A 15,749-nucleotide genomic window follows, 5' to 3' on the forward strand; every position below is an offset into this window, starting at 1 on the left:
TTAAACTATTAAAGCAATCATGCCTGTTACCCAGCAAATGTTCTTTGAGCAAGCCTCTTACACAGTCATATTCTGACTGCAGAATACAAATTGTACAAGAACAAAATATAAGTGGAGCACTGCCTGGTAGTACTTACTTATGGGTGGACAAATAAACTGGAGGAAGGAATCAAACTTTTTGAGAACATCTCAACCAGTTTTATTTTGTTTTTTGGCGGAGGGATTACAGGAGCATGAAAACAGACATGCTGCAGAGTATATTAGTAGTGAAATATGTGAAGTACTAGAGAAAATTGGAAGTGGGAAAGTATTTATTTGTTGACTGACTATGCCAACAATATGAAAGCAGCATGGGACATCACAAATAGCCATATAATACTGGAGTAGGAGGTGATTTCATGAAGTGGAACACTCAAAAAGATCCATGAATCAGCAAAAAAGTTCTAAAGTATGTGAAAACTATGCATATTGTAGATACAGTCTTTAAGACAAAGTAAGGAAAGCATGGTAAGAATAAAATGGTAAAACTTCTAGCAAAACAAGATGGGGAACTATAGAGATGTCACCTGAAAGTTTATTAAAACAAAAAAGGGCTCTTCAAGGAACAGTGATAACAGAAGATTTTAAAGTAGTTAAAATGTACAACACACTGTACTTGAGGATAATTTCTGGGTTCACCTGCAGAACTCTCTGAAGACTACAGCCAATCGTTTCTGCAATCACAGTATCTGAATCAGACAAAGCACTTGTGTCAGACATTCCTCAACTTGCAGCTAAGACAGTTGCTCAAAACCAGTTGATTTTAAGTGCCTCTCCACTCACAAGTCAGGAAGAAGTACAAGTGAAGGACTTAACTGGTAGATAGAAAGAATGTTGCTGCAAACTTCTTCGATCCAAGGTTCAAAGGTAGTAATGTTAGTGATGCCTAGCATTGTTAACAATATTTGACTGGATTATTAAACAAGCAACACATCTTGAACTAGATAACTAGAAAAGTACTTTCTAACGTTAGAGAACAGAACCTATGAAGGTATTTTGTCCAAGAGTGCAATCTGGGAATCTGTCACACATATTGCTCCTACAACGTAGTGGCAGGGCCTTTGTACAACACAATCTCTGACTCCTCTTAGCTTCTTGTCTGCTTCAGAATACTCCAATTTCTGCATCATGTGAAAATTTATGCTTTTATAAATATACATAGTAGTACTTTCTATGTGCCAGCTAAACTGTACATAATATATTTCTCATTCTTAAAAGAATGAAAGTTTAGTTTTGATAAGTAATTATTGCAGATATTTTGATTTTTCCCATAATTTGTCCCCCCAATAAAAACAGGGAGGGGGTGGAAGGAAACTGTTTTTAACTTGTCTTCTAAGTTTTCAGAAATGTTGTATCTCTCATTATTACTCAGTTTTGCTCACTGTATATACTCAGAATGTTTTACTTAAAATTCATTACTGTTAGCAGTGAAGAATTAATTGAGATATTGGGAGAGTGAGCAGGATTATTTTATGGCTCATACACCACCAACACAAATATTCTACATTCAGAATTTGGTTATTACTGGAAGAAAAGGCAACAGCCAGGAAGTACACATATTCCAGGTTGGTTTTTCAGTGGTGGACAACAAGAACTTACAGAGTGAGGAAGTAAGAAAGATTATTTACATAAGTTTGCCAGCTAGCAATGCCATTTTTATAGTCATGTTAACAGTACATCCAATTTGGCCTACTCATTTCTTTTGAGTGAGCATCAGATTCCATTTTTGGTAGCAGGATGCAAGCCAAACAACTGATTCCTACCATCAAAGAGCTATTATCTCCCTAAAAGCATTACTTACCATTCCGGTCGGGTAACCTCTACATCAATAACTGTACCAGGGGGTGGATTCTGAAGTCTTCCACCAGCCTGTGCAAAGAACCTAGTATTCACTCGTTTCTTCACCACTATTACTGTAAGTCTTGGGCTAGAAAAGATTATATGAGCAACATAAGAGCAATTTTTGAAACTTCAATTTAGAGAACTTTCCCATTAAAGTTCTTTAAAATAAATTTTGGAAACTACATCTTTACTGATCCATTAGAAACCAGACTTCTAAATAAACTAGAATATGCAGGTTTTAGTATTTTAAGCCTTCACTTAATATATTGCTTCTATTCAGGTATTTCAGCATAATTCATTACCATGGTACCAAATTAACTTTTGCGCTTGCATAGCTGCAAACACCTGGGACCATAAGAGTAGAAGTTTTCCCTACAACAGTTCTTATACTATATAAGGTTTCTTCTCTTCCTCTCCCTTATTTTAGGTGTACTCATGGCACACATCTATAGACTATATACACTAAAAATATATGCAGAAAAAATATTGCCAGATGCTAAATAGAGAAAAAATAAGCATTTCCATCACCCCAACTGGCCTATTTTCGTTTAGCATGCTGTTTTGTTCCAGTGACAGTTTCAATACTCGATTGTACCAGCACTGACAGATTTTAGAGCTAATTTAAGGCTATTACCCAAACTACTGAAGATGGAGGACTATGAGAATGCAAATAACTAGATAACTGGTAATCCTTCCAAAAGAGGGAAGCATGATTAACCTAGAATTCACACGTGGTCACGATGAAGTGTGACCGGATAGTTCAAAGGGAGAAATCATAATTTTATATGTACATCAAAGACGTAACATCACAAGCATCAAAAGGAGTAACGATATCCTTATGGAATTATCCAGTTACATCACACCAACATGAGGTATGCTCTTTGTAAAAGAATACCCAATATAATAAAAACTGAGTGAGTAAGAAAGAAGCTGTTTGCGTCAGTTACTAAATTATCTGATACAAGTGCACACTAGTGTAAAGAAGAGGTATTCAATCTTTTAGCAGCCTTATTGCTTTTCTGAAGCATGACAGTGCACATTTTATATCACTAAAGCCTTTCATTGCATCACTGCATGCATCATAAGAGACTTACTTATAATCTTTACCAACAGATTTCAAGCAATCCAAAAACTGGGGTACTTCATAGTTAACCAAGGTTTTTAGCTGACCATCTCCTACACCATCACGATACACGATAATGCGAGAAGGCATATGGTTATTGCCGCTGAACCAGGCTCTTAAAGCAGCTTTAAGAAAAGCAAATTAAAGTTATGCAACTATAATGGGAATGTCTTTCAGAAGTTAAAATTCAAAATGGATCTGTATTACTCAATGAATGGCAATAAATTGTGAAGCCCTGAAAAATCTACTCCCCTGAGAAACGTAAGTAAGTTGATCTAAGCTCCAGTGTACACATCGCTAGGCTGATGGGACAATTCTTCCATCATCCTAACTATTGCCTCTCAAGGGGGTGGATTTACTACAACAGAAAAACCCCTTTATTGCTGTATCAAGTATTACAGCAGCATAGCTGCAATGCCACAGTTGTGCCACTGTGCTGCTCGTAGTTCAGATATAGCTTACGTCCCCGTTGACAATTACAGTGACAAGGGAACGGCTTTTATTGGACTGTCTTCTCTGAAAAGGAGCGTTTGTTCGTTCTTTTTTTTTTCCTCCCTCCTCCTCTCTCTCTCTCTCCCCCCCATCTCTCCTATATCTACAGAAGTTGGCCCAATAAAAGATATTACCTCACCCACCTTCTCTCTCTAATATCCTGGGATCAACATGGTAACAACAACACTGCATATAGCAATTAAGGTATCAGTTAGAACCATGCAAATTAGGAGAAGCTACATAAACTATCTGATAATTGTCAGTGATAATATATAAACGTCCAATCTATTTTTACTCAAGTGTAATTTGATGTTTTACTCAATGGAACACAGAATCCTGTTCTGAGAAGGAACAACTGCCACCCATAGGCCTTTTCTGTTAAAGGAAGAAAACTTTACCTTGCAAGCAGACCTTGAGTCCATCCACAAGTTCTTGTCCACGCTCTTGGAAGACACAGCGAGAGAACCACCTGTTTAGAGAAAAATCAAGAAAAGCATCAAAGTAACCTATTACAATTTAAATCACTTTAGAAACTTGAACAATTAATTTTGGCAAGTATGTCTTATACAGTCAACAGGCAAAAATGTGAATAATCACACTAACTTGAATTTGAGTACCATACATGTACATTGTCTCCACAGACACCTGGAGCAGATATGTGCCTTGGGTCAAACTTACGGTTCCTTTTATAGATCCAAATTGAATGTGAGGCTACATAAAGGGACCACGGCCCAGTCTCCCTCAGTTATTTTAGATATTCAAAATAGCTAACGACTCCCTGAGAAGCAGGAAAGAGAATTTTAAATTATAGATCTGCAGAATTAAAGTAATTTGAGACTGCTAGTTACAGATAAGCCTTCCTTTCTATGTCAAGTAGAGTCTCTGGAGAGCCCCACTGTTGGGAGACAGGGTGGCCAACTTGTGGCTCCGGAGCCACATGCAGCTCTTCAGAAGTTAATATGCGGCTCCTTGTATAGGCACCAACTCTGGGACTGGAGCTACAGGCGCCAACTTTGCAATGTGCTGGGGGCTGCTCACTGCTCAACCCCTGGTTCTGCCACAGGCTCTGCCCCCACTCCATCTCTTCCCGACCCCTCCCCTGAGCCTGCCATGCCCTCACTCCTTGTCCCTCCCCCCCAGATCCTCCTGTACCCCATGAAACAGCTGATGGGGAGGGAGGATGAGGTGCTGATCAGTGGGGCTGCAGGTCGATAGGGGGTGCTGGGACCAGAAGTGGGGAGCTGAGGAGGGGCTGCTGGCATATTACTGTGGCTCTTTGGCAACGTACATTGGTAAATTCTGGCTCCTTCTCAGGCTGGCCACCCCTGAACTAGAAGCTACCACCTCCTGGAGAAAAATAATAGCATATTCTTTAGTGTATCAGCCTGTTTAACTTAGGCCGGAGATCTGAGAATGAATGTGCTATCTTGCTTCACCTTCCTGACTCTCAAGAAAGACCAGCAATTGATTGGATCATAGATGCATCATTAAAAAAAAAAAAAAAAAAAAAGAGATGGACTTCTTTGGTTGAGCTACAGACCAGAGTATATGAAGAGAATTATGTATTCCTTGTGGAATGCTGGCCTTGATGAGAGTCTAATGGATAAAATTAAACATTAAAATAAAATTGCATTGGCAGCCAGTCCTTTTTACAGCCTTGCACTGAACATCTGGATTCACAAGAGGACATAAAAGCAGTGTATTTTGGGCTTGCATGTAAGTGCTTCTGGAGTTCACAGCACCAAAGCACAAGCTTTAAGCCTTCTGTTCCCCCACCAAAAGTGGGCATTGAAGAGATTCTTTAATGGTGGGCTGTCTTTCCATTTCCCGTATACAAAAGCGGTCATCTTTGATCCTCATTGTGTTGGATGCAAACAGCAAAGGAAGACTTGTCAACTCATCTATCATGCAGATATATCAGATAACAGATTCTACCACATAGAGCAGCGGTTCTCAAACTTTAGGGCAGCCCTCCCAAGGGAGACATACGAATGTGTCAACGGAGGCATGACCTGTGTGTGTTTTTTTATTATTAATTATTATTATTATTATTATTCTAAGAGCTCTTGCTGTCAGCCCCAGGTGGCTGGAGCTCATGCAGAAGGGCTGTGCTAGAGCCCCACTACCCCGGCTCTCCTCCTTACCCTCCCAAACCCTCACTGGGAGGCTGGCGGGACTCTGGATGTCACCCCCAAGGTGCCAGCAGCAGCACAGAAGTAAGGGTGGCCATGGGACTAAGTCTGCTGTGAAAAGTGATATTGGAAAATATCACTTTTCACTTTACCTCCCTTACTTCTGTGCTGCTGATGGCCCAGAGATGCCTTCAGAGCTGGCCGCCCAGGCAGCAACTGCTATACTCCACTCTGCATTCAGAGCTGGCCAGTAGTAGATTTAACTTGAGAGCCGTGTAAACTACTGCAGACACCAAGAAAGGGGACCCCATCAAGTAAGTCTGAGAACCACTGACAGTTGTTTACACTTACAATAAAATGCGGTAGGCAGCGAACAGGTGAGGCAAACAGCATACATGTCCCTGAACTCAAGGCAGTGTTACATGCTTTTTTTTGAAGCAATATTTACGCAGCAGTGCACCTGAGAATTAGGGAACTCTCTCTCTAATGGTCAGTCAGTTTATCCTCTTATTCCTGAAAAGTCTGGAAAATAGTGTACAGCTACTTAGTAGTAAGCTAATCAGGAGCTTTTGACTACACAGTGTTCGTGAAAATGTATAATATGAAGTTAAACCAACAAAGACAAGGTTACTTTTTAAATGGCTGCTCATCACATTAGGCTTTTTCTTTAAGATTACAGATCCATCAAGTTCTTTCAGTTTATACTAAATGCCAAAAAGTATCTTACCGTGTCATTCCCTGATTCAGGCTAGCAACAAATCCTGCAATTGATCGCCGTCCAGCTGTAGTGTCATGATAACAGTCAATTCCCACAATCATAACTTGTTTCAACTTTAAGAAAATAGTTTACAGTATATTACAAAAAGTGCAAAAACATGCAAAAAGCAAACATTTATCATATCTGCACTAAAGTATTATACACAAAGCACCAACTTCAAAAATAATCAGTTTTTTCACTATTCAGGATACTGTTTACTTCCAAAATGTTTATTTATTTTAAGATGACTCTGTTTTTATGGAGTGCCTACTGAAAGTATCCGTGCTGACAGCCAGAAGCCTACATTTTACAACTGAACTATTTAACGCCTCCAATTGCATCCTCAATTAAAAGTTCTATCAGCTGCTTATTTCCTCATGTATCCTATGCGTTAAGTTTACCCATGTTGGCATTTTCTTTTTGGAAGCAAGTTATTTTGGGTAGGATACACTACAGGTAACCAACTGAAATTTAGAAGTAGTAAATCAATCATCTGGTGCCTTTCTGAACACTCATTTAAATGTTTAAAAGTTGTACCAAACAAGTTAAGAAAGTCTTCTAGTATTTTCTTTAAATGTGATTAGAGTTTGGGGGGTGGGGGGGACGACACACAAGACTTAACTGACTCAAGGTTAATGAAACAAAGCCAGCTACTTACTGGGATTTCAACACTCCAGAGCTCTCCACCCATCTTGCAGTTCATTTGTAAAGCAATTTTCGTTGCTATAGCCATTACAGTTTGTGGCTTGCTTAGAGTGCGAGCTATCACACACTGACTTGGAGTTGGGCAATCAGTACATAAGTATTTCTTGATAGCATCATACTTATCTTTACGATTACTGGATAGAAGACAAACTACCTTAAAAATTAAAATGAAAAGTTTAAAAAAAAAACCAAACTACAGCAGAATCAAATTTATTATTTGTTTGAAAGATCTGCATACAGTACACTGCTATAGCTCCTGTTCCAGCACAACAGAAAAATCCCAAGTGTTTTCTGGGACATATTTAGACAGTTTGGGTGCTTAAGTTCCAGTGCCTAAAACTAGTGGTCTGATTTCCATCGGTGGTGGGTGCTCAACAATTCTATATTTAAGCACTGACACTATCTAAATACATAATTTTCTACACATGCCTGGCCTCATAAGTATCATCTGACACTTGGGAGGTTAGTCACGTAACTCCATAAGTGTAAATCCACAGAGTTCATTTCATTATTAGGATATTAATGCAATACATAACCAAAAGTAGAGATTAACATGCTTTGAAATTATGGAATTAGCATACATACTATCTGTGTGTCAGAGGTAACCTTTTGTTGCAAGACCCTCAAATAAGCTTCTGTTCTATCGTCTACTTCAATCCTAAAAAGGGGAACAAGAAAATAAAAAGTGATATGGCTGTAGCTGAAGTTAGAGTAGCTCATGAAGCAGCAACAAGAACATAGGCTACCCATGCAACAGAAATTAAGTACAAGGTAGCTTAAATTTACAGCTTTTAGCAAAGTTACTGTATTCACACTGTACTAAGGTGTTCACTCTACCACTTAAGAATTAAAAGGAAACATTCCTGAACCAGAGTTTCTGGTAAGAATGAAGGAAAATCAAGATTAAAAAGAGTCATAAGCTTGACTAAAGGAGACTTTGGTCATACTTTAAAGTTGACTTTGGAAAGGCTGACAATACAGTAACTCCTCGCATAATGTTGTAGTTATGTTCTTGAAAAACGCAACTTTAAGCAAAATATTAAGTGAATCCAATTTCCCCATAAGAATTCATGTAAATAGGAGTGGGGGTTAGGTTCCAGGTAAATTTTTGTCACCAGACAAAAGACATTATATACATATACAGTATAAGTTTTAAAAAAGTTCTAATCAGAGGATTGTCTGGAGATCTGCTCATGAGCTCCCTGAGCTTCTCCTAAAGCAACCATGTTGATATCAGGTGGGATATTTCCCAGGGAATGCCTTGCTGCTAAATGATGAACGAGCACTCGGTTGAGCCCTCAAGAGTTAATACGTTGTTAATGTAGCCTCGCACTCTACATAGCGGCAGCAAGGGAGGCAGGAGACAAAATAGATGCATGGCATGGGCTGCAAACAAACACTTCTCTGCGGAAACTGAACATGTTGACGAACTCTCACTATCCCGCTGGAGCACACCACTCCCTCCTCCGGACACTGCATGCACAGCTGCTGACTTTCCAAAGTGCCGGCGGGTGCTCAACCCCTGGCCCATCCCCACTCCACCCCCTAACCCTAACCCCTCAGCCTCCTGAACATTGCAAAATAGCTGATTGCTGCAGGCTGGAGACGCGGGGGGGAGAGGGAAGAGGAGGAGTTGCTGATCCACGAGCGGGCAGCACTGGGGGAGGTGGAGTTGATAGGGGGCTGCCAGCCCACCCTGGTTCCAAGCCCCCACTCACTAGCAGGCGGCGGCCAAACAACATTATAAACAAACACTGTGCAACTTTAAACAAGTATGTTCTCTAATAGATCAGGAACATAACATTAACCGAGGAGTTACTGTACACTTGAATTTGTGCTGCTGCTGCTCCTGTTTATATTAAAGGCAGCTCCACCAATTAGAATAGTTCAACTTTCAACATCCAGCAGAATCCTTCCTATCAGCAGCACCCTCTCTAATCCTCAGTTAAAGCTTCCATGGACTGAAACACTAGCTCCAAAACCTAATTTTTTACTAAGTAATTAACCATCTGAAATTTTGAGATCTCTGGAGACCTTCAGATAAATAGATATATACAATTAAGAGAGTTTTATAGAAATAGATATTACAACTCCTTCCTCATTTAACACGATGACTGAAAAATTTAAAGAGCTATCAGAGTTTCTGAGCAAGTTATTTATCACATTTCTACAGTACTTACATGATAGCTTTGTTCATTTGGATGCCCATGGCTGGTGTGACTTTAAATAGATTTTGAACTAGTGCATTGGCAGCATCATAATTGCGCCGTGTGTATATTAACAACCAGTTATCCAATGGCTTTACACTAATTAAGGGAGCTCCCCTGGTTTCTTTTGACCAGTCTGCAAATTGAGGATTGTAGTCAAACTGGAAATGAGAAAGGATTAAATTAAGTCCTGCTGGAGCACAACTAACTTTCACAAAATCTATGTCTTAATATAGCAAGATCATCAGCCTTTGCAGTTCCAGCTGATCAAAACTGAGAATTTACAAAAAAGTTTCCTATGAAACAAGTTTTTTTTTTAAAATTCAGTTTCAGAAATTTCTAATTTCTAAGGTAACTCCCCTCTCTTAATGTGTCAGTATAGTTATGCCTGCATCTGTAATTTTCACTCCATGCATCTGTGGAGGTGGGTTTTTATACCCACGAAAGCTTATGCCCAAAGAAATCTGTCAGTCTTTTAGGTGCCACCAGACTCCTCGTTGTTTTTGTGGATACAGACTAACACGGCTACCCCTCCAATACATAAATAGGTAGCAAGTTTGGTTTACAATGAACCTGATAAACCTCCTGTGACCTTGGAAAATCAAGACGTGAAAATAAGTGTCTCTCAAGGGCAGCATACCAGTCCACATATCCAGGGAGGGGATGATTAAGGTCAGGGAGACCATGTGGAACTTCATTTTTTTTTTTTTTTTTTTTTTTTTTTTTGAGGTCGCCGTTCAGATGACACAGGTCTAAAATAGGTTGGAGACCGCCCTTGGCCTTTGGAAATAGCATGAGTAAAACCCTTTCCCTCTTAAGTCCTGCAGAACCTCCTTCACAGCTCCCATTAGGAGAAGGGCTTGCACCTCCTGGGCCACAAGTTGTTTGTGAGAAGGGTTCTTGAAGTGGGATGGGGAAGGAGGGTATGTGGAAATAAACTGAAGCGTACAACCCCTTTCCACAGTGTTCATCACCCAGTGGTCCATGGTGATATGAGACCATGCCACAATGAAGTGGGACAGATTGTCAAAAACAAAAGGGAGACATGATCTGGTGGCATGGGAACTAGTATAACACCCTCGGGTGTCCCAGCAGAAGTTCTGTTTGGCTGCTCCCGCACTTATCTTTCTTCTCTCCCCCGACTCAGTATCTGGGAGGGCCAGGTAGGGATGCTCAGGTGGATGACGGCAGCTGCCTGCAACTAAAACCCGTGTTTCATTTCTTTTGCAGGTCCTGATGGGGCAGTGGAACTGAGAAATAGGTGGAGTGCTGGGGACTGAAGTGCTTCCTCTAAAGTGCCTGGGCATACAGACGTAGGGACTTGAGGGAGTCTTTCAAGCAAGGAAGCTCTGCTTCCGTTTGCTCTGAGAAGAATGAAGCACCTTCAAACAGAAGGTCCTGAATGGACTGCTGGACCTCCATTGCCAGTCCAGAGGACTGGAGCCAAGAGCATCTGCGCATGATCACCACAGAAGCCATGGACCTAACCACCGGAGTCCACAGTGGCCTGCAGGGAAGCCCTGGCTACAGACTTCCCCTCCTCTACCAGAGAAGAGAACTCCTGCCTGGACTCCCGGTGAAGCGAGTCCTTGAATTTCAACATTAAGTTAAGCTGCACCTCTTCAGCAATGCCTGCTGGCTGGAGATGTGGAGCTGCAGACCCCCAGTAGAATAAGACCTTTCTATTGAAAGGTCTGAGTCTTTTCTCTTGGGGCGGGGGGGTCACTGCTTGTTGCCCTTGTCTGTCCCTCTCATTGGCTGCCAAGGTTACTAGGAACCCAGGAGGGGGGTGGGAGTACAAGTACTCATGCCCTTGAGCAGGAACAATACACTTCTTTTCAGCACTCCTTGAGGTGTGAGGATGGGGTTTGCCACAGGGCTTTAACTGGTCCCATGATGGCCACATTGAGCAGGAGAGCCACCTTCAATGTGGCCACGCAGTCAAAATAGCGACCAGGCTGTGGGAGGACTCTAACTACCTCCACTTCCAGTTCAAGATTAAAGGCCACCAGGAGTTGTCGAAAAGAGTAAGCTTTGAAGTCATCATGTAGAGGCAATGCACAAACCCTGACACTGCCTTGGGGGAAGAGAAAGGAGACCTGCACTGGCAGAGGGTCCTTTTCTTCTGCACCACTCCAGTCCCAAGGTTCTACGTCCTGATAATTGGTAGTGGGCTTGGTATTGGAATCTTGGTCAGGTGTTGCTCGATAGGATAGAGGTGCTCTCCTCTGACACCAGAGTACGAGTGCCTGGATGGGGGCCCCTGCAGTGCGGGAAAACCCACAGGTTCCAAAAAGGCCATTGCATCTGCATAGGCCAGCACCCACTGTGCTAAGCACTCAGGGGTACCCCTGCACCCAGACCCACAACAAGATAAGACTGACCAGCGGGGTACTGGGATCTGGAAATATGAGTGCACTTCCAAGTCAGATGACAAGCCTTCCTCTGGGGACACCATGGAGAGGCGTGCTGGGGAATGGTGCCAAGACATGGAGATCTGCATCAAGGCCAGCAGGGATGGTTTCCCTCTAGAGGATACTGAGAGGCCTTGTACTCAACAGGAGCTCAGGGCAACATGGTCGCTTCTGCTCGACATTGCCAACTCTTGCACTTCCATCAACGGCAGTGCTGAAAGTCCAGCAAGTCCCTGGCTGCAACGAACTCCCATGGGGTAGACAGTACTACAGTCTTGCTGGTGTCGCATTGTCCCTCTGGCACCAAATGTTGATACGGGACCAGACTCAATGGACCTGCATACATGAAGGAGTCAATGGTGCCTCTCTCAGAGCAGGCACAGAGGAGTAGCCAGACTCTAGTCGCACTATGCTGTGCTCCCCATGCTTGGCTTTCTTCAGAGTCAGTTAGTACTCCCCCCTCAGCCAACTGTTTCTTGTGTGTTTTCTTTGGCATTGGTGATGGAGAACAGTGCCAAGAGATTCTCACAGCAGGAGGAGCACTCCACACCAATGCCAAGGTACTGGGTGCAGAGTCCAACTGGTTCAGCTCTGAGGAGGGTCGGAGAGTAAACAAATTGGAGAAAGAGTCCAGAGGAAAGCAACAAAAATGAAAATTAAAAAACCAGACCTATGAGGACGGATGCTTGTTTAGTCTTGAGAAACGACGACTGAGGTGAGAACTCAATAATAGTCTTTATATATGCTAAGGGCTGTTATAAACAGGACTGTGATCAATTGTTCTCCATGTCCACTGAATGTAAAACAAGTAGTAACGGACTTAAACTTCAGCAAAAGAGATCTAGGTTAGATATCAGGAAAACTATCCTTATAGTCAGAAAATTTAAGCACTGGAATAGCACTGGTCGTTGGGTTGTCGTCAGCAGGAGAGCCAACAAACAGCGGCTACACTGCCCGACTTTTAGCTGTATAGTGTATACAAGCCCATCAGCTAGGAAGATTTATGTGCTTTCTCACTTTTTTCCTGGGCCAAATGGCACAATGGGGTTAGATTACAGCTCAGGATTTATTTTACTTACCCATTTAAAAAAATAAAAAGACAGAGCAAATAAAACGTTTACCAAGCAGTCAATAAAATGTTAGGACAATCAGAAGCAAGCACTTCCCCAAGTACCCACCCAGGTCCAGGACAATGATTAGCAAAACTGTATGACTCATGTGTGAAAGTCTGAGCAATTTAAAATGACATTCTACTTTTTTTGTTTTGTTTTGTTCTGTAACGTAATTTAAAAAAAAAAATCCAGGATTATAACTGGTAACTAATATGCTGCATTTCAAGTGTTCATAACTTAACTTTCATATGTTCAGGAAATGCTGAATAGTTAGTGACTTTTTTCTGTATTGTAGTTTAAATAAAATTACCAAAACAATTGAAACTGGTGTGATTATATTGCATTACTTTGACAAAAAATATGCAGAATTTTGCATTAATTTTTTTGGCACAGAATCCCCCCACGAGTATTGTGTGTGCGCATAACAACCATGATTCCAAACAACATTAATATATTAAATTTGATGGATACAATTGTATTTGTCTAAATGTTTGACCCAAATATGGGCAAGAATGTTCAAATAAAAAATAGTATGCAGACAAGTCAAACAGCTACACTAAGTGTAACATACTGGTTTTGAACATACACAATTCTCTGAGGTTCTGATTCAATGCACATAAGCACACTGACTCCACTGGGACTATCAACACGCTTAAAGATAAGCATGTGTGAAAGTGCTTTGCTCAATCAAGCCTTAAGGTATTGCAAGAACAATGCAACTTTATAGTTGTCTCAAGTTTTATTAAACTAAAAATTAGTCCCAAGCAAACTAGTGCTGTATTTACTTATTAAAGAATAAAATATAGAGCAAGACAAGTGATAATAAAAATGCTGATTTACACTTGCTGTGGGAACCATAATCAAAGCTACCCATCTTGCAAATTCAACATAGCTTGATGTAATTAAGTCCTGTGCCAGTTCCAGTCCCCTAACTTGAAAGGGACAGAACTTAAAAATGTTTGCGTGAAAAGAGTTTCCTATTACTTATAACATCTGAGATGACTAAGAATTTATTTGTCCCAGTTTATTCTGTGCATTTGAAAATACTTTGGTCAACTTCTCCCTTGCTAAAGAGTCTTTTATAAAACTGAACAGAAAAACCCTCAAGAGGTTTTTAGTGGAACTTTTAAGAAGTTCTGGGACTTACTATTTAGAGTGTGTTCGCTAAAAAACTGAATTTGACGTTTCTTTAAAAAATTTTGAATTGCCGTTAAGTGCCTGTAGTGGAGTGGCTGCCTCACTCCAGCAAGCAGGGGTTAAAAACATCCCTCGAGAGGGCTCTGACTGGGAAAAGCTAGGCTGATTGGGGAAACAGCCACAGCTGTGGCCAGCTCAGTTAGGGGCCAGCTGGCCCTGGTAAGAGGGCTGTGGGCCAGAAGTTGGAGAAGGCTCACTCTAGCTGCCTGGGAGCAAGGTACCTGACGTGGAGTGGTGCTGGGGAAGGGCAAAAGGAGCTGGGGAGCTCCAGCCTGGTAAACCCCCAGGCTGCAGGCCTTGTTTAAGACTAAAAGGTACTGGGGCTGCAGAGAGGCAGCCTGAAGATAGGCAAAGGCAGCAGGTCCTAACCCCTTGCCAATGATGAGTGGCCATTATACTGCAGACTGCCCCAGTGAGCGGGGGCTAGATGATGACTGTCAATAGCCACTGAGGCAAGGTGTGTTTAGAGGGTTGGGGGTTCCCCTGGGAGGGGAGACAGAGCATAGGGTTACTGCTGGGGCAGAACCCTGATGTAGAGGGGCACCGGGGTCCGGGAGGGACACAAAGGCCAGCAGCAGGTGAGACACCAACCTGCAGAGGGCGCTAAGGGCTGGAAGAGCAAATTCCCAGGACGACCAGCAGGAGGTGCCATGCTGGTGAGTCATCACATCCCTACAGTGCTCCTTTAAAAAAAATCTGTTTTGTTCAAAGATGTTTAATTTATTAAAATTACTTATTTACCACTTTTCCTGCTTGATGAATTTTTTCTGCTTGAACAACTCTTCCCGTAAAGGATAGTAAATTGGAATCAAAACTCAAACCCCAGTCACGAAGTTCCTTCTGAACATTATCATCCCTGTTAAAATTTAAGAACAAATTATAAAACCATTAATCACTTAGCACCTAGTGAGAGTCAGGATTTCTGGCTAAATTGTAATATATTTTGTACTTGAAGGGAAAGATTTTTCTAGGATCAAAGAGTTAAAGTGACATTCTCCAGTAAAAGTTGACTCTTTTTAAGCTCCTGTCAACTGAGTCATTACCAAAAAGAAAATAACTAATCAAAACAAAACACTTCATTCCCAAAGAACCAGAAGTTCTGAAGTAACTTACTTGTGAATGTAGTCAATGAGTCTTCCAACTTCACGCTGTCTTTGCTCAGGTGTCAGTCTTGTATGAACAGCCAAGTCTTTCATTACATTAAAATCGCTACGCATCTTATCAGTCAATCCTAAAATTAGCAAAATCCTTTTAATGAAGGTTGGTCTTAGTTTATTTTGAACATAGAGCCACAGAAACTTAGCAAGGAGACAGCTATTAACTCCATCTTCTAGAAAACTGGAGATATGCTGTGCACTTAGTGACACATATGAAAAAGCATGGGGACTATATTAATTTTTTGCAGTAAGTTACCTGTCACCAAGAATCTAAAAACATCATTTGGCTCCACACATCTGTCTCAGGCCACAGTTCATGCCAATGCATAAAAGACTGCACTGGGCCACCTAAACCACAAATCTAAACTTTTTTTTAACACATGTAGAAAATCTTGCATGAGCCCCCTTTGTACAGCACTAGAGAAGTCACCACCTTCACTGACTCACACAGGAAGTTAAAAAGAAACATTGTTAACTGCCACTACTCAAACTGGTACCTGAAAGAAGTGGTATTCTTTCTGGCTTCAAAATCACTAATGAAGATTAAAACTGAAATTTAAATAATGTTGATG

At 41.3% G+C, this 15,749-nt stretch overlaps 1 protein-coding gene across 2 annotated transcripts in view; it reads right to left on the reverse strand.

Moving 5' to 3' along the window:
• PIWIL1 (piwi like RNA-mediated gene silencing 1) overlaps nt 1-15,749 on the reverse strand; it is a 46,771-nt gene that overhangs the window by 7,527 nt on the left and 23,495 nt on the right. For both annotated transcript variants that reach the window (XM_073312371.1, XM_073312372.1), the window contains 9 exons: nt 15,134-15,251; nt 14,762-14,876; nt 9,271-9,458; nt 7,676-7,748; nt 7,044-7,244; nt 6,356-6,459; nt 3,895-3,965; nt 2,976-3,129; nt 1,841-1,966 (listed from right to left, as the gene is read on the reverse strand). In XM_073312371.1, the coding sequence (XP_073168472.1) occupies nt 1,841-1,966; nt 2,976-3,129; nt 3,895-3,965; nt 6,356-6,459; nt 7,044-7,244; nt 7,676-7,748; nt 9,271-9,458; nt 14,762-14,876; nt 15,134-15,251 (1,150 nt within the window). The remainder of the gene's footprint in view (nt 1-1,840; nt 1,967-2,975; nt 3,130-3,894; nt 3,966-6,355; nt 6,460-7,043; nt 7,245-7,675; nt 7,749-9,270; nt 9,459-14,761; nt 14,877-15,133; nt 15,252-15,749) is intronic.

This window comes from Lepidochelys kempii, chromosome 15, assembly GCF_965140285.1.
Source record: "Lepidochelys kempii isolate rLepKem1 chromosome 15, rLepKem1.hap1, whole genome shotgun sequence".
Lineage (NCBI taxonomy): Eukaryota > Metazoa > Chordata > Testudines > Cheloniidae > Lepidochelys > Lepidochelys kempii.